Consider the following 19,109-nt stretch of genomic DNA (forward strand, 5'->3'; position numbering starts at 1 on the left):
TATTTATGTACCAAAATAAAAATTAAAATAAATGTACAGGTATGTTGTCTGTGACACTGCAACTCTGGCTGCTCATAAGATACTATATCCTCTAAAATTAATACAATAAGATTTTAATTATGAAACATTTACATTACCGTATTTTGTTGAAATTATTGTGGAAGTTGTGGTATCCAAAAATACAGTTTGAAATTTTAATAGATACAACCCAGATGAAACAAATCGATTATAAGCAAAACCTTCAACACTATTACTATAGGAACACTAATGTTATTTAAACCACATACAATATACAACAATTCATTCACTGGCAATGATGAGGATGGGAGAATGGCTTGTAGTTAAAAATTAAAAAATTAAAAGCCTATTAACCATTTGTTATTATCAGTCAATGAATCCATTCGCAGAACTTAGCTTATTTGTGATTATTTGTAATTGAAAAAACCAAAGAAACTATGACACATATTAAAGCAAGAATTAAAACATTTTTAGAAATGAATAATAATTAGTAATTTATAAATGAAATAAAAAATTAACTTTATTGCGTACAAATCTAAGTAAATTTAACAAATAAATGTTGACTACAGATACAATAAAATATTACTCATTTAAAATGGTATAAAGCAATGAAAAATATAATTAAAAAACATATTCAAATAAATGTATAATACTAGTGAGTAAAAAATAATACTTTTAAGTCGTTTTATCACAATTTAATAATCTTCTACTTCTAAGAATATAATAAGTAAAAAAAAAAGAGAAAAAAAAATAATACACTTTATGAAATAAATTTGGCTGGCTTATAAATCAAACATTTAGGAATTAGATAAAACCTTAAAGTGCTCTGTAGGTTTACTAATATTAATCTTTGGTACTGATTCAACCATATCAGATCTATCCAAAAGGGCATCCAATTCTTCATCAGTAAAAACTAAAAAAAAAAACACGAAGATGAAATATTGTTATGTTTTACAATAAATTAACTACTAAAACAAAATTAGAAGACTCACTAAATCCATTTGATTGTATTTTTTTTGTATACTCAGATGATTCTAATAAATTCATTAATTCTTCAATACCAGCTACACTTAATTTTGTATTTCTGTTAAATGTACCTGCAATTATTGAAATAATATACATGTATAATTTATATTACTAATGTTCTATTATACCTAGTTAGATGTATTATTAAAAAAAATAATTTATTATGTTTTAAAATAATTAAAATAAATGAAATACTTCTTACTAAATCAAATATGTAAACATGCTTTTATTCAAAATTTAATAATACTTTGTTAGTTTAAGTTTACAAAATAAAATCTTAAAATTAGGAACTATAAATAACGAATAAAATAACTTGTCGTACATATGGAATGTTTAGAACAAAACTTTAAATCTTAAAAATAATATCTCAAAAAAATTTAAAAACCTTTTAAATACAGCAATTAGGATTTAAATCATATTTTTCTTTCAATTATAAAAATGAACCGATAAATTGAAATATTTTAATTGTAGACTATTCTAATAAGTTGAATACTAGGATTTTACATCAAACTTATAAATATAATTACTATACTTACCATTGCCCATTATCATTTTTTCTAATTTTCTTTTTGCACCAGCACGATCCAATATTTTTTCATCAACAGTGTTCTTCGAACACAAACGGTATACAACAACAGGTTTATTTTGTCCCATTCTATGACACCTGTCTTGAGCTTGTAAATCACATTGGGGATTCTAAAATAAAATCTTATTGATAAACCATTTTTTTTTTACAATGATAATCTTTTAAATGTTAACAAAGCTTAATTAGTTAGTTTACTTAATTAGTAAAATATTTAAAGTATTTTTAGAACAAACCATACCCAGTCACTGTCGAATATAATAACAGTATCTGCTGATGTTAAATTTAAGCCCAGTCCACCAGCACGAGTTGAAATCAACATTAAAAAACAATTTGGATCAGTATTAAACATAGTCATTGCAGTCATTCTATCAACTATATTCATAGAACCATCCAGCCTAGTAAACTTGTATGAACGTAAAATTATAAATTCTTCAATTACATCTAATATTTGAGTCATTGTAGAAAATAACAACACCTAAATTATGAAATATTTGTAAAAAAATATAAAGTGTCAAAAAATTACTTAGTGCTAGTAAATATAAATAAAAATATAATACATAAACTTATTTATATATTACCTTGTGACCAAGTAACTTTAATTTTGATAACATTGCATCTAAAACTTGAAATTTACCACTAACTTTAACAATGTTTTCATCAATGAGAACTTGTTTTGTTCCTGGAATTAAAGGCATATGGACAAGATAAGGGTGATTAGCTATTTTTTTTAATTGCATAAAAGGATTTTGCATAATAACTGAAATTGCCATATCTGCAATTTTCGCCCTGAAATTAAATTATAGACAAATGAATAATTTAATAAAATTAGAATAATGGATTTGATTTTACATGGGTAAAATTTGAAATTAATTTTTTTAGTTTCAGTCATTTATTATTAAAAAGTATATGATTTGGCAAGATTGTTTTAATAATTTTTTCTATCAAATCAAATACATTAAATGTTATTGTAGCTACATAGGAATTTATAATATATTATTAATAATTAACACATATTATTTTTACATAAAATATTTATATTAAAATAATACAGCGCACTTACTCTTCTTGTATTGGTTCTTCTTTAACTATAGCATTTAATTGTGTGTATTTAATAATTTTTTCAACACATTTTCTTTTGGGCTTTTGTTCATAAATAGTAATATTATTATCCTGAAAATTAAATTATTAATAATACATTACATTTTCTTCATTGATTAATTTTTTAAAATCCATTATTTTCTTGATATTTTTACATATTAATACAATTTATTGAAACAAAAATTTTTCAAATTATTAAATTTTTTTATATTCTAATAGAAGATTATTTAATAAGTTAAGAAAAATCTTTCTGATAAAGTAATGATTATTTAGATTTAATATAAAATGTTTTATGATATAAAAATATGTTTTATAATATAAAAAATATGCCTGATAACTCAATATTTAATATAGTAGCCTACAACAAGTACAAAAAATTAAGTTTTATTACTCCATATATTTCAAAATATTTAATAGATAGAGTAAGTATTTAAATTAAAGATAAAAGAAATTATTGTACCAATAATTAAAATAAAAACAAACAGTAGTTTATATTAATAAAGTAATATCACCTCTTTATTTAATAATATTTCCATATGCTTATTCAATGTTGCTTTATATAATTCTTGTTGGTATTCTGTCATTGGAGCATAAATTATGATTTCTTTTTTTGGCGGTAGATTTAAATCAGTTTCTGTTTTTTCTCGTCTTAAAATAAAAGGTCTTAATATCTAATAAGTAAAAACATTAACAAATTGTTAATAATAAATTATTTTTTATTATTCAATAATACTCATAAAGGTAAAATGTTGTTTATTTTCAAACTGTAATTACTCTTATATCTTGAGTTTTCATATATTTTATAGTTATTGTAATTGTTTTTTAAATAATAAATTTAATTATTCTAAAATTATAAGAATAAAGTGTGAAAAAGATTGTTTATAAATATAAAATAAAACTAAGTCTATATTTTGAAGTTTAACTTAAATTTTAATTAATTTTTGCATGGGGATGGTGTTTATGACAACAAAGCTTAAGCTATAATTTTAAATAACTTGTAGTTAATAGACTCTTCTAGTATTGATAATTATTTTATTTTAACTTTTAAATTAATATAAAATTAAATTGATTTACCTGAAGAATAATGTCCAGAATTTTATCTTTTTTTGCCATAATAGCAATTTTGTCATTTGAATCAAAAAAGTCATCTATTACAAACCAAGAGTTAAAATCTTCTAATTTATCAAATATTTTTGGCATTAGTAAATTTAATAATGACCATAACTCAGTCATATCATTCTGAATGGGTGTCCCAGTTAGTATCAATTTGTTAGAACATGAAAATTGACGCATACATCTAGATATATACTATTGTTAATGAATTAAAAATAACTAATATTGAAAATATATTTTACATACTGTGATATATCTGTACTAAAATTTTTTAGTTTGTGACCTTCATCAATTGTTATAAATTTCCAATCAATATTTTTCAAATAGTTTATGTCAACCCGTATCACTTCAAATGTTGTAATTATGACAGGATAACAAGTTAAATTATTTATTTTAATGGTTTTTTTGAACTGTGATCGGTTTTTGAAGCGGTCACTTGCTGTTCCATGATACAATATAGTAGAAAGCTTAAAATAATAAATAAATATGAAACAATTTTGAAAACTAGTAAGCTGTAATTATAAATTTAATTATGTACCTGTGGAGCGAATTTTGAAAATTCAGACAACCAATTAGGAATAGTAGATAGAGGCGCAATAATTAAAAATGGTCCCATTACTCCCATTTCAATAAGAAAACAGTAAAAAGCTATAGTTTGAATGGTTTTTCCTAGTCCCATATCATCAGCTAAAATACCATTCATACCATTTTCAAACAAAGTCTAAAACAAAGTTGCAAATTTTTTTTGAATTGATAAAATACAATAGCAATATAATTTTTAAATAAAACACAATCAAAATTATATTAATCAATATCTTAACACATTTGATCGATTATCTAAATTATAATAAATACTTTAATTTCATTATTTTTCTTAATATTTATTACTAAAAACAAATATAATTATTATACATGTATATACATACTCTAATCCACAAAAGACCTTCAATTTGATGATTTTTGAGACTTCCTACAAATAATTTTGGTTGTTGAAATAAATTATAATAACACTTTTCTTCATCAATGCCCTAAGAATCAAAACTTTAAGTTAAAAGTAAAAACAATTTAATCTTTAACAATTTATGAATATGAGTAAGAGTAGATACTACACAATCTAACTTTTTTTTAAATCATTCTTATATTCCCTTAATTATTGAGATCTTATTCCTAATAGATTTATTTAAACACATTTATTTCTTACAGCCATATTTGAATAAAATGTAATTTGTGTAAACTATAATATATATGTACTAGTGATAGTACAGTCATAAGTACTGTATAATTCATACTAAAGCAAAATATACTGTATATACCTCACTTTTTTTAGTCAGTCCCGCTTCTTTAGACAAAATATTTTTCTTGGTTAACTTAGATTTTTCTAATTCCTTTCTGCATATAAAATTAAAAAAATAAAATAATTAACTATTTTATGAAAAAAAAAAAATTAATTCAGTGTTTAAAAGAGAAAATATATTTTCTTATTACTGAAATGTTTAAAAGTTTTAAAAACTGCATATTTAATTTGATTATAATATTTTCAAGATAAAAATAACTAACTTAATTATTTGTTGTTTGCACATTTTTAATCTGTTTTCAAAAATCATAGTTAATTTTGTACTGTTTTCCAAAAGTGTAAGCAGATTTTGAAATCTTTCTTTTCTTTCATTTTCATCAAAATTCTTTAGCTAATAAACGTAACATAAAAATAATAATAAAATATAATATTTCAAATTTTATAACCTTTCTATTTTTTTAAATTACCAATAATTAAATATATTATAATAATTTACCAGATTGACTTCAGTTTTAAATTTTTCTTCATGCTCTTCTTTTAAACGTTTTTCTTCTAATAATAGATCTTTAGGGAAAAAACTACAATCTAAATAAAATTAAATCAATCAAAATATGATATATAAATTTAAAACCATACTATTATATGATTTTATTTTAAACTTAGGTTCCATTATACAATAATTCTGTCCATGAATGATCATCGTTCATAAAAGATAAAAGTATTTTTTTATATTTTTATTTTACATAAAATACATATATTGTATCTACTTTATATTAAGATATTATGTTATTATAAAACAAAAAACTGTGATCTACTCCAAGTTGTAGGAAAAAGTTAACCCATGAAAAAGTATATTATATTATTCTAATAAGCATTGAAAATATTAATAAGAAAACTTACAGTTAACAAAAACTTAAAATGTATTTAAAGAAAAAAATCTTTTCCTAAATTACTTTAAATTAATTCTGATTTAGTTTATGCACCAACCAATCATAGATAAATAATTTTAAGGATAGAAACTATACACTAAACTATCCAAGAATTTGTTAATTACTTATTAAACAAAAACTTTAATGTTTCATGAATTAAAATACCTAACAAAATATGTTCTCTTTTTAAAAAATATATTTTTAGTGACATCTTTTAAATAGTCTTAAAATGTTGTAAGTTTTAAAATAAAAACAAACCATCAGTATTTAACAAAAATAATTAATTGACTGTGTAAATGTTAGGGGTAAACTTTGAAAATAAGAAGATAGTTTACACATTACTCGGGTAAAGTACACTTTATTCATATGAATAATATAATATGTACATTATCCAGTGTGCTATTGATAAGGTATGAAGTAGAAATAAAAACCATATCAAATTAATCCGGAAAAAATAATTATTAAGTAAATTATGTATTATAAAATTAATATTTTATATATATAAAAAATTAATTAAATTAAATATAGTTATTTATTGGAACATTTCAGATTCAGGTAGTATTTTGAGTATATCTCTCCAGATTTACATTTACTCATACATTTATTTGTTAAACAATTATTTTTACACAAACATTTTTTAAAACTCTGACCACCGAAAGGAGATCATGTATTAGCCATTTCACATAAAGATATTTTTTGTAGCCAACACTTAAAAAATATTTATTGGTTCATTATGATTTACTTGTTTTTTATCACGTTTCTAATTTCAGATATGTCATATTTTGATTTCGTTAAATTTATCATAGGAATATGGCCAGTTGGAATATATTATATGTCTACGAGAACCGGAAGAAAACACATTTTTACAGCACTTTGTTGTTAATATTAACAAACCACTGATTGTAAAGCCCTCAAAAAATAAAACATCAGCGAAAACGCTTCTAAATTTAAAATAACCCACCAAGAGACGAACGAGTCTTTACTGAATGCAGCTAATTAAAATATAAATAAATTATATATAGTAGTATTCTGATTTTCAGCTTATGACAAACTGCGTTTCATTTTTGGTTGTTACAATTAAGGTTACAATTTGATGTTACACGTGTATAATATTTCAGTAAGATCTTGTGTAACTGTGTATTGTTTTTGCATGAATTACAGTAATTATAATTTTTACGACTAAAATCTGCACATATTTACAACCATTGAAACTTTTAATATTCAATTTTTCCGTATTCTACCCGTAACATATATACTATACATCTATACATAGATGTAGGTTTTAAATTTAGAAAAAATAATTACAATTCTTACCAAATACATTTGTTCCATTTGTTGTATTTTGGTCTTCTTTTTCTTCATTTGATCAGATAACAAAAAATTAGTTATTAGTAGTTTTAATAAATTAATAGAAATTAAATAGGTATAATTTAAAGAATTATTCACATGGAAAATAAATTATATCTAAATAATATTTTTGTACTAAAATTATATAGATAGATAGTTAATATTAATAAAAACTTGATTTGATGTTCTTAAAATATTAATTTAAAGTCTTTTTCCACATTATTCCAACTGAACTATAATATTCTATTTTAATTTTTGATACAAATAAATTTGATACATTTGTATTTTACCAATATTACCTTCATTATAAATTTCAGATTTTTCATTAGTTGATGTTTCTTGGTCCATGGTAATTTTCTATAGAATCAGAAATAATATCTAAATTATTGGTTGTAATTGGCAGTAAAATCAATTTACTTAACTATGAAAACAACCTACAGAATTCCTGTAATGTGCGAACAAAGACAAATTAAAAAAAAAAGCCTACAGAAATGAATAAGTTTATAAATCAAAAGTTATCATGAATAATACTTTAAATCAATTTTGTACGCTTAATCAAAATTAATAAATATATTTTAATTATGAAAAATAAGGTTTCTATAGTTATATTAAAATTATGAAAGTTCTGATTTTTGTTGATAGCTTTTATTCATTAAAAAATATATAAAAATGACAAAAATTAAAGCAAAAAGGACATTTAAAGAGATTATTTTGGAAATTATTTTAAATTTACTTTCCCACATGCTTGCATGTTTTTGAATTTACCTTACACTTTAACATGATCAAATATTATTTTATCAAATAAAAATTTATAAAAAAAATTGAAATCCATGTACTAACTAAGAATCTCATATATTTTAAAATTAAGAAAAATGTTATATCAAAACTTATGAAATATTACTATTTCTTTATTATTATTTATTATTATTTGAGTAAATATTTTTTAAAAATTTAAGTTAATTTGGTTTTGAAATTGTATTTTTAGAATTCAATAGATAATAATTAAAAACAGTAAATTTGTATAAATCAAACTAATAAAATAACAAGCATTAATGAATAAAAAAATAAATACATAAATTGGCAATATGATACCTAATTTACATAATTAATCATAACATTTTAATGGGTTAACTTTTTAAGTCATTTATAATATAAATAAGGTACAGTCAACAAATACATAAGAATTATATAAATTGTTCGGACAGTATAGATTTCTTTATAAAAAATAAGAAGCAGAAAGTCGCGGATAATAATAATTCAGATAATACCATCAGATAATACACGGGCGATAGATTAAATTACACAAAAGAATTTTTCGACTTCGAAGTAAAAACTTGGAATCAATTTCGACCGTCTAAGTTAAACTAAACCGTTTGTGTACACGCGAATTCGTTTCAATATTGACCGTCCCGATTCTTGAGAACAAAAAATGAAAAAAAAAAACAAAATCATCCACATGGATTGTCTCTCGAGGAATTCCGACACGGATTTCGTGACAGAAATCACGAAACGAAACGATTCGGAAAGTGACAAAAATCGCGTCCAAAGGAAGCGGTTCGTTACGGCGAACGTCCGACATTAGGCAACCGGCCCGACGCGGTAATGAACGCCCGGTAAAACATTAGTTACACAGGTTCAACATTTGGACATCGGTCTAATACGATCGAAAAAAAAGTCGGTAATCATCAAACGAAAACGATTACCGATCGACAGCGCTTAGACCCGGCTTTAAAGATTTTAAAACGTACCGTTTGCAGGGTTCTGGATCGCTTTTTAGATTAAACACAAACTTCGAATGGGCAGAAGATACGGTCGCAAGGGCAAGCCAATACGGTACACGGTGCAATCGAATCAAGAACGGGAGAGAAGAGAAAAACGAACAGAAGAGAGTAACGATTCCGTTTGGAGACGTGCCGACGGGAAATCTCAATGGACCAACAGCCGACGGCGACGGGTCGAAGGGAAAATATCGGCGATTGTCGAACAATGGAAAACGTTGGAAAACCCTGTAATCGGATGACATTCGAATAACGTCGGGCCGTCACACTACCCGCGGTGGGGTAGTCCGGTCGTCAATTTGTTCCACACGCCGGTAGTTGCACGCTCGCGCCACCGTATTATTATTGTCGCAACTTGCGTCGCGACAGCTGTTTGGGTGCCGGCGGTTGCCACCTCGCAAACGATACAACGCCGCAACGCTAGATAGTCACACGCTCCGAGTACGCGCCGCCGTCGGAAATTCGAAGCGGACGGGCGGCTGCGGTTGGATTGAGAATGACCGTCGAAAATACTGATCGTATCATCCGCACGCAGGTCAAGTAAAATAATTGATTTAGCATTTTTAAAAGCACGTGTACGCGGTGGAACCGACGCGGAATGGTCAGCAGGCTACGTTTTATGGTATCCGATGAATCGATCGCGAACAATAATTGATGCCGGTGAATTTTTCGTGTAAAAAAATTTGGTGCTGCATTGCCGAATACGATTTCCTATTCGGTACAATACGTGTATGGTATTCAGAGCTCCCTATTTCACGTGTACTTATTTACGTATTCACGAATTTTAGTGTTATAATGTGTACTCAATAATTAGTAACAGGATATAATAATTAGTATTCACTCAATAATTAGTAACAGGTATACAAAAATCTATTGCAAATTTAATGTGGAAATTTTATATATTTATATAGACGATTTCCATTTAAACTAATAGCGAAAACTTATCATGAACCCTGTTTTTCCGCCAACACAAGAATATTAATTAATTTTATTTCCGTCGCATAACTCACAAAATGCTTTATTTCTTTTACGTTTTATATATTCCCATACCCAACTTCTATTTTTACCCTATACTTTACTCTATTTATGTTACATATTTTTTAACCCCCCCCCCCCCCCAAAAAAAAAAAAAAAAATTCTGAATACGCCACTGATATATATTTATACCGTATGTTCACGGAAACAGGGAACATTTTATCATTCATTACCTTGTAAATATTTTTCAATTCTGTTTGTTGGGAATTCAAATTGACTAATGGATCATAAATTCCTATGACTTACAATTTTTTTATATTATATACTTTTATATACTTCCTTTATTTTGATAAATATGAACTAGAAATTAAATGTGTAATAAACGCTGGATTTCTATATTTTGAGTATTCCAATTATTACTCGTATGAATTATTGAATATTTAAACAAATATTTTTAGTAATGTAGAATAACGCCAATATAATATGAAATGCATAATGACGTAACTCAAATCATAATAATTCAATAAATCAAATGTATTAAAGATTTAAAGATCATAAAAACTTTTATCATTCCAACGTAGTAAAATAATATTGATGATTAAACAAAATGATAATGTTCGAGTTTAAACATGATTTAAATGCATTGGATATCCGCAATCGATTTTAGAGCTTTATTGACAGCGCTGAGCATGAGCACTGCTCGGTTTCTGTCATCGATGACATGTTGTTCTTCCACAAGCACTTGATCGATCATCCGATTGACCACGTATGGCGTAAATACCAAGTCGTGCAAATAGTGGTCGATATTATCCACGACATAATTTACCATCTTATAAACTATGCGTTTGGGTACAAAGTCTTGCACGATTTTCCTCACGTATCTGAAGTAACAATCGGTCAGATTCTGATGCATTTTCACCTGTTTACTAGACTCTAATGTTTCAATATCGTTGCGGCCCGATAGTAGCTGTTTAAATAACTGTTTAATTCGTTCCTTTTCAGCCTTCAAAAATTCGTCATTCGTCGTGCCTTTTTTAATCGTTCCCGGTGTCGACATGAACACTTCACGAATCACATCAGACGACTTGACTAGTTCTGAAATGAACTCTGAGTTTGTTGTATTTAAACAAGTCTGATACGTTTCAATGTAAGACCGAACAAATTCTTTAATACTTATTACCGTGCCTTCTACCATTTTATTTAGTACATTTCTGACCTAAAACCAAATTAATATTACTTGTATACTGTATATGCAATATAAGTGTAAACGAATAAATCATATTATCTTGTAGGTTTTTAGATTTTAAAAATTCTGTAGTGATCCATCTCGTATATGCAGAAAACTTTTTGAGTATTTTAAACTTTAATTAATGACAGCATAATTTCGTATTATACGATAAACCATACGGACAGGCCCGACTAAGACGTAGGCGACATAGGCCTACGCCATAGGCGGTATTTTTAAACTATGGATAATTTTTAAAAAAATATATTACATTTACTAGTACCTACTCATATCAAATTATGTGTAGTAAAAAATAAGACTCAAAAAACTGTTTTGTTTTATTTAAATTAGTAGGTAGTGGTTTACTTAATACAAGTGTACAGGGACGCCCACAGAAATGTAGCTCAGGGGAGGCAAAAAAATTGTAAGTACCTAAATACTTATAGGAAGATTTACTGCTACATATTTCATCTACTCATATTTTTGTATTACTATCAATAATAATTTTTTAAAAATCGAAACTCATTTAAGTTTATATAAAATTACATTATTAGTTATTAGTTTTAATATTTATAAGAAAAAATATAATAAAGTTTAAGCAAAAAACAACTTTATTTGATTGAATTCGCATCATATTTTATTATTTTATTCAAAAAGTAATGACAATCTCCTTTTGTTTGAAGCAAATAAATTAATTGAATCATTATTTGTTGATTAAAAAAATGTTAGATACTTGTTAGATACAAGGATTGTCAAATAGTCACTGAATACCCAAGATCAGCTTTATGTAAAATAACTTCCAATTTTGTAAGTGACGCGAAAATCTCAGGGGGGCAATGGCCCCCACTGCTCCCCCCCCATCCGGGCGTCCCTGCAAGTGTATTAATTTAATAAATTGTTAACGCTACATAAATAAATATAATGAACTCAGAATTAAGTCTATTTACGTATTGTTTATATAAAAATAATATTTGATGTAGTATTTACATGTAAAGGGCGGAAACACTTAAGTTTGTTTAGGTGTAAGTAAACGTTTGAGCCGGGCCTGCATGCGAAGATGTGAAGGTATATAAATTAAACATTTTATCATTTAAATCAACAAAAAGTACTTTTATTTTACATTTATAGTTAATAATTATTACACTGGTTGAATAAAGACATTTTAGAGGCTTCTGGCTATATTTACTTCGGTAGGCAACAAGAAGCATAATAAAGTTATTAAAATTGATTGTCAAGAATACATCTGAAAAACATCTAATTTGTTATTAGAACATTAGGCAGGTATCCGTACTTTTTACATGGTGGATGTGGTTATCGTTAAATGCGGACTTTGCGTTATGGCACGATAATGTAGGTAGGTACAATGTACGAACCGCGTAATATTTGAATGTTACCTACCACTATGTCACGTTTACCTACATAATTAGAAATTTAGCATTTACAACTATTATAACTATTGGTTCTATCTACAATACTCTGTATATCATAATACATTAAACCAACACATCCTATACAATAGATAAGTACGTGTGGGTTTATTACAATTAATTGAGCATAGTTGTCATTGCTTTAATATTAACAAATAATACGTCATATTATAACATTCATATATTGTAGTCCTTTGATTAATTATTTTTTATAAGAATATTTCAAGTTAATATTTACCGAGATATACAGTGTTTGAAAATAAACACTAAAATTAATTAATTGTGATCCTATGTAGTTTTGTTCAAAATTATGAATGTTATGTTTTAAACTTCTTACTGTAATATAATTTACTCCGTTAGATTACCTAAATCTCTTTTTATACAGTTAATATAGTTTTTAATTATAAAATAGAAATAAAACACCCATACACAACTTTAATCGATTAAGTATGTCACTTAATCACTTAAGAATAATTTATAATATAATGTAGACTATTTACTACTTACATCTGTATTCATTTTTGGAAATCGTTTGAGTGTTTCCAAAAGACTTTGATCGATAGAATCGAAAATTTTTAACATTTCAATGCTTACTGAATCCACACAAATCATTGCTGGTTCAATAAGATTTTCTAATTGTCTGCCAACCATCTTCTCTAATGCTTTTTCGTTAATAAATGATCTTTTGTTAGTCCCAGCGGAATTCAACAAAATATTATTTATCTTTTCATCGGATAGATCAAGTAGTGGATCAATTTCGTCTAATATGGAAATATATTCTTGATTTATAATTTGAGCGATTTTTGCACCTCCTATAATTGTATTTTCGGATATATCTTTTCGATTTCCAGTGATTGTATCACAGTATGATTTACTAATATCCTTAAATAAACTTAATATAAAGGACACTTTCTGGTCTGGTGTTTGTAATATTTTCAATTCATTTTCTAATCGTGTTTTGTTGTTGTGTAATTCGTTACGCAATATTGGATAGGTTTTTTTTATATGCGTCAACAATAAATTCTGTAAAGTATTACTTAGTACCTGATTACCGTGCTTTTTGTAAATCTCTGGGTAGTTGGTACTTAAAAATTCCTTCTCGGATTTTAACATTTCCTTGATGGATTTGTTTTCGTTGATATCTTTTTGACTTCGGTTGACCACTCCGATTATGCCTAATTTAACAGGTATTTTGTGACCACTTAGAAGTTCTGCTGCGTCTTGTGTTGTACCTTTATCAATGAGATCCAACTTAGTCACTACTGCAATTGATCTTGTGCCTTCCGGATCGATATTTTTGGCTATTTTGAGGCTTTCGCTTGTCGAGGGATCTGTATTTGCTGTGACCACTGCTAAGATAATCGCATTTGGTTGTTTGACGTAATGCATGATTAAATCTTGAATCTGTTCGTCGATATCTTCAGGTTGATCACCCACTGGTAGTTTGGTAATTCCGGGTAAATCCACAAAAGTAAGATCGTATAATTGAGTGTACACTTTCAATAAAATTGGCTCCCGCGTTATGCCTTTATTATTTCCGGCGAGAAAGTTGGTTCTATTTTGAATTTCATTGCGTACTTCGTCAAAATTATTAAAAACGATTCCAGGTTTGTGCAAAAAACAAGCCCATTCTTTTATTTTATCATTTTTCGTTATTTCCAACATTGATTCCCGTTCTTCTTTATTGTACCTAATTATCTGGAGGATTAACGGAGCGCGTGTTACGATACCAGTACCTCGTGGTAAAAAAGCTTTCCCCACTAAACTCTCGAGGACAGAGCTCTTGCCAGAACTTTGAGATCCGACGACAACAATCTGTGGTAAATTGATTTTATGTTCGCCGATCACTGCAAACACATCTTGCAATTTATTAATTGTATGAATCAATGATTCCATTTTAATATAATATAATAAACACTGGTAATAATTTTTTTAAACTACTAATTTTAATTATAATTATTGTAAATGAATAATGATAATATTGATAGGTATGTTTTATTAATTTAAAAATTTATCCTTGGTTACACTAAAAATTACAGCTTTATAATTTAATAATAAAAAATATAAATAAATAGTATAAAACTATACAATTTTGATTTTTATAAATTTAATATTTTAAATTTGTAATTTGCTCTTCATTTTGAACTGATTCAGTAATTAGGTTCCATGGTAGAGACTGTACATAATTATCATCATATATAAATGTGCATGTATAATTTTTTTGTTATCAGGGGTGGATACAAAGGGGGCATGGAAGCGATGCCCCCTCCTCAAATGCCGTGAAACAAAACGAAAAAAAAAAAAACTATAATATTATATGTCAAGCAATGAAAAAATTATATTTTTTCTATAGCAACTATTTGACATGTTTACAAAAACCAAAAGAAAATTACATTTCGCTCTATAATTTTTAATTTAATCTCATATTTTTTTTATTGTCCTTAAATAAAAAGTTTTCTTTTCAAATGTACCTACCTATTTTTTTTAAACTTTTACTTGAAAGTTTATTCTTCTACAGTGTTAAGAAATATTTATGGTAAACGGTACCTAATACTTATAATATTATAAAACTATTGCATTTTATACATTATATTATGTCTAAAATATAAAATCCCCTCCCCCTAATAATTACTTTGGATAAGGTCTGTATATTATTTATGTATATATGAATATTTAATAATACATGTACCCAGTGGCGTATTTATGAATTTTATATTACTGATAAAATCCGTATAAAATGTAACGTGTATTTGTTTTCACAAAAAAATAAATATTTTCCAATTACATAGTTCTGAAGACCATCGGGTTGTAGTACGTGTTAATGAGAAATAATGGTAGTCAATATCTTTCCATTAACATAATTTTCATGGGTGTATCATGTATTTGCCCAGTTGTCCAAAGGATTATATGTGGGTTTTATTATACGGACTAATTTATTGAATCAATTAAAAGAGAGAGAGTGAGTGAGAGAGGAGAACAAATAATATTATTTATTGTTAGTAAAACTGACCATAAATACCTATAATTCTATATAACAGTATTGTGATTAAATAAATATATTAAGTATTTTTTATTTTAACAATTGATAACTTTTATGGTTAATGCCTAAATATTTAAAATCAAGTTGTCACAATGGTAATAGTTATATAGTTACAATGAAATAATTAATTTACATAAATAATGAACCATACATTATTCCAGTGGCACTTTTTCGAGAGGAGAAAGTTCTCAGGTCTCGATCACGCCAGAAGAAAAAAAAAATTCATAAATTACTTGATACAAAGATACAGATAAAAAGAATATTATTTTATATCATGTGGTTGTAAATCACTCTTAATTTATATTAATAATGATAATAGAATAATATAATTATTAATTTATACTTAATGTGCATTTTTTGTAATACTACGAAATTACTTATTTTTTAAAAAAATTTAAAAAAATTGAAAATACTGTCTACGATAGCTCAGGCTTTAATTTAATAAAATAATAAGACTTAATTAATATTATTTTTACTTTATTCGCTAGTTTACAATTCGAGTGGCTATGACGCGTACGTTAGATAGGTACGGTGTTACTACGACCGAACAAGAGTCGAAACTTGTCGTCGAGGACTGCTATATCGAACATTATATTTTATTATGTACGAGTACTATACAGATAATCTTTATATTTCCAAATTATAAAATATCTTGCGTCTGCAACAAATATGTCAATGCATTTTTCTTGTTAAATGTTTGAAATATTTTCGATGATCTTCATTCTTTGATCAACATTAGATTGTAAATAAAACTCAATAATTACTTATCATATAAAACCAAAAATGATTAGTTAAAAAGTTAATACTAAGCACCAATTAAAATGGCATTGACAATATTGTATTTATTGTATTTAAGTATATTTGATTCAAGTCAACGGTACCATTATTATATTAATTATAAACAGTGGCGGATTTAACGGTCGTTTAGTCGGCAAATGTCGACGAGGCCCCCTCCTTAATTGTGTATCGAGGCCCACCTAAATTATGTAATTGATTTTTTTTTAATTTTTACTAAAAAAATAATTTAAATATTTAGGAATACTTCAATACATAAGTACATAAGTTATTTAACATTCTACATTTCCACGTAGTGGGCATTGATCAGTGATCATAAATAATATTATTTATTATAGTTATAATTGATGCTAAAACGTAATCAATTTCGCTGCATTGGTTTTCCCATACAATACAAATTAAAATACACCAATACCAAGTAGGTACCTACTTTGTTATCGGGGAAACTAAAATAAATATTAAGTTTCAACAGTCATTTGTGAGTTTGTGCCTTGTGGCTACTAAAATCTATTATTTTAATCATTTAATTCCAATTCGACGAAACGACAAGTTGTATGAAGACGTATCAAGATTACGACAAAAATAATTTTGTAAGTAAAATAACAATCTTTTCATTACTTAATCAGCAGCCCTCGATTAATCTGAGAGAGTAGTACGATTATTAATCGAAACGACGAATAATCGAATAGTAATTGACTATAATTTATAATTCTTTAAAAATAATCGATTAATCGATTAAAATAATCGCACAGCCCTAGTTAGGACATTGTTTCCGATGCAGAATAAATATAAAGTTTTTGTTGATATGAATATAAATAAAGGTAGTGGCCAGGTAGTTGCCTCTACACCACCAATAATTGGTACCAATTATTGGTATTCACTTATATTTCTACGTTTGATATCATTAACTTAACAATGGATATAATATGTTTGATTGTTAATGTATATATTTGTATAACAAATTTAAAAAGTTTTGTTGCATAATATTTAATTTTGTTCACACATTAATGAAATAATATATTTATACATGTTGTTATTTAATTTATATTATGTGTTATTGGTTGAAAAAGTATAATTGGTGCTAGAATTTAGAGCATTGATTTTTATTTAGATTTGACCAAGTTGGGATGGACTATATTATTAAAGTGTATTAAATTCTCAGCCTTGTTGATAAATGTATGAATGATACATAGGTACCAACTTTGAATATTAATTTGAATACATATTATTATCTTAAGTTTTTTTTTGATAGAAAAATGTCTGAAAAACGAAAATTTGAATCGGGCGCAAAAAAAAGAGCAAAAAAGAAAAGTCAACTTCTTGTAGCAGCTCGTGAATGTCAAAGTCAAACCAAACTTTTATTTACATCTAACAGTGATACGATAAAAAATATACCGGCAATGAATTCTGTGATTAATGAAATTGATGAAGTTAATACAATTAATAATACAATAACTGAATCAAACACAATTAATAATGAAATAAATACAATTAACAATACAATAACTGAATTGAACATAAATAACAATACAAAAACTGAATTAAATGTGAAAACTAAGCTTGATATTCTTGATCACCCAATTGCCGTAACGACATCAGACAAAGCTTGTTATCCAAAAATTACAAATGAGTTGTTACAATCTCTAGTAAAATATGGAGCATGTCAACCGTTTGAAAAAGACATGACAAATAATACTTTTCCGGTAGATCCTAAGACAAAACGTAATTTTTCATCATCTTATTATTTTATAAAAAATTCTATGAACGAGATAACCAAGTACCATTGGATGTCTTACTCAATCATACAAAATGTTATATATTGTCATCCTTGCTGGCTTTTTGGGGATAATGCTACTAAGCAATCAATTTGGGTCTCTGGTTATTCGGATTGGAAACATTTAACCCAGTCAGCCATAATTCATTGTAACAGCAAACAACATTTTAGATCTGATGTAGCACTAGTTCAGTATTCTGAAAGTAAATCTATTGAAGCAATGATTTCAAAGCAGTATTCATTAGAAGTGAAAAAATGGCGTGAAATCCTTAAATTATTATTTGATGTAGTACTGACACTTTTTGGATTAGGCTTAGCTTTCCGAGGACATAGAGAGAATATCAACGATGCGCGTTGTGGAGTTTACTTATCAATTTTAAAACTATTAGCAAAACATAACCAGGTATTTGAACAACATTTACAATCAAGCCTAAGAATAAAATATACAAGTAAAACAATCACTGAAGAAATTATACAAATATTGGCATCTGAAACTAGAAATTCAATTTTAAAAAAATTTAAAGCCGCAAAATTTTTTACTGTTATAGCCGACTCCACAACCGATATTAGCCATATAGATCAAATGGCCATTATGATAAGATTTGTAGAAATTAATAAATAACAAAGGACTGTAAAAATAACTGTGCAATTTTTATGTTTTGTACCAGTGAAAAAGGGAGATGC

General features: G+C 26.5%; 1 protein-coding gene and 1 pseudogene across 1 annotated transcript; both read right to left on the minus strand.

Moving 5' to 3' along the window:
• Nucleotides 1–776: 776 nt before the first annotated feature.
• On the minus strand, nucleotides 777–9,248 carry LOC112692952 (lymphoid-specific helicase-like). Its single transcript, XM_025567782.1, has 17 exons — nucleotides 9,160–9,248; nucleotides 7,711–7,768; nucleotides 7,379–7,420; nucleotides 5,632–5,720; nucleotides 5,399–5,526; nucleotides 5,155–5,230; nucleotides 4,768–4,869; nucleotides 4,380–4,562; nucleotides 4,088–4,308; nucleotides 3,803–4,025; nucleotides 3,241–3,399; nucleotides 2,691–2,800; nucleotides 2,209–2,416; nucleotides 1,869–2,105; nucleotides 1,581–1,740; nucleotides 1,011–1,115; nucleotides 777–931 (listed from the first exon to the last, which is right to left on the minus strand). Exons 2-17 carry the CDS (start codon nucleotides 7,757–7,759, stop codon nucleotides 816–818), a joined length of 2,208 nt encoding a protein of 735 aa, XP_025423567.1. The 5' UTR covers nucleotides 7,760–7,768; nucleotides 9,160–9,248; the 3' UTR covers nucleotides 777–815.
• A 1,550-nt stretch (nucleotides 9,249–10,798) lies between these two features.
• Nucleotides 10,799–14,712, minus strand: LOC112692932 (annotated as a pseudogene).
• Nucleotides 14,713–19,109: the final 4,397 nt, after the last annotated feature.

Source organism: Sipha flava, unplaced genomic scaffold, assembly GCF_003268045.1.
Source record: "Sipha flava isolate LNK unplaced genomic scaffold, YSA_version1 79_pilon_pilon, whole genome shotgun sequence".
Lineage (NCBI taxonomy): Eukaryota > Metazoa > Arthropoda > Insecta > Hemiptera > Aphididae > Sipha > Sipha flava.

Excerpts from the sequence above, each read along its gene's own strand:
- LOC112692952 (XM_025567782.1), bottom strand. The coding sequence starts at position 7,759 with ATGGACCAAGAAACATCAACTAATGAAAAATCTGAAATTTATAATGAA. Across the intron at positions 5,527-5,631 it reads TTAAAACTGAAGTCAATCTG|CTAAAGAATTTTGATGAAAA; the intron begins GTAAATTATTAT and ends TACGTTTATTAG. Across the intron at positions 2,106-2,208 it reads TAAAGTTACTTGGTCACAAG|GTGTTGTTATTTTCTACAAT; the intron begins GTAATATATAAA and ends TTCATAATTTAG.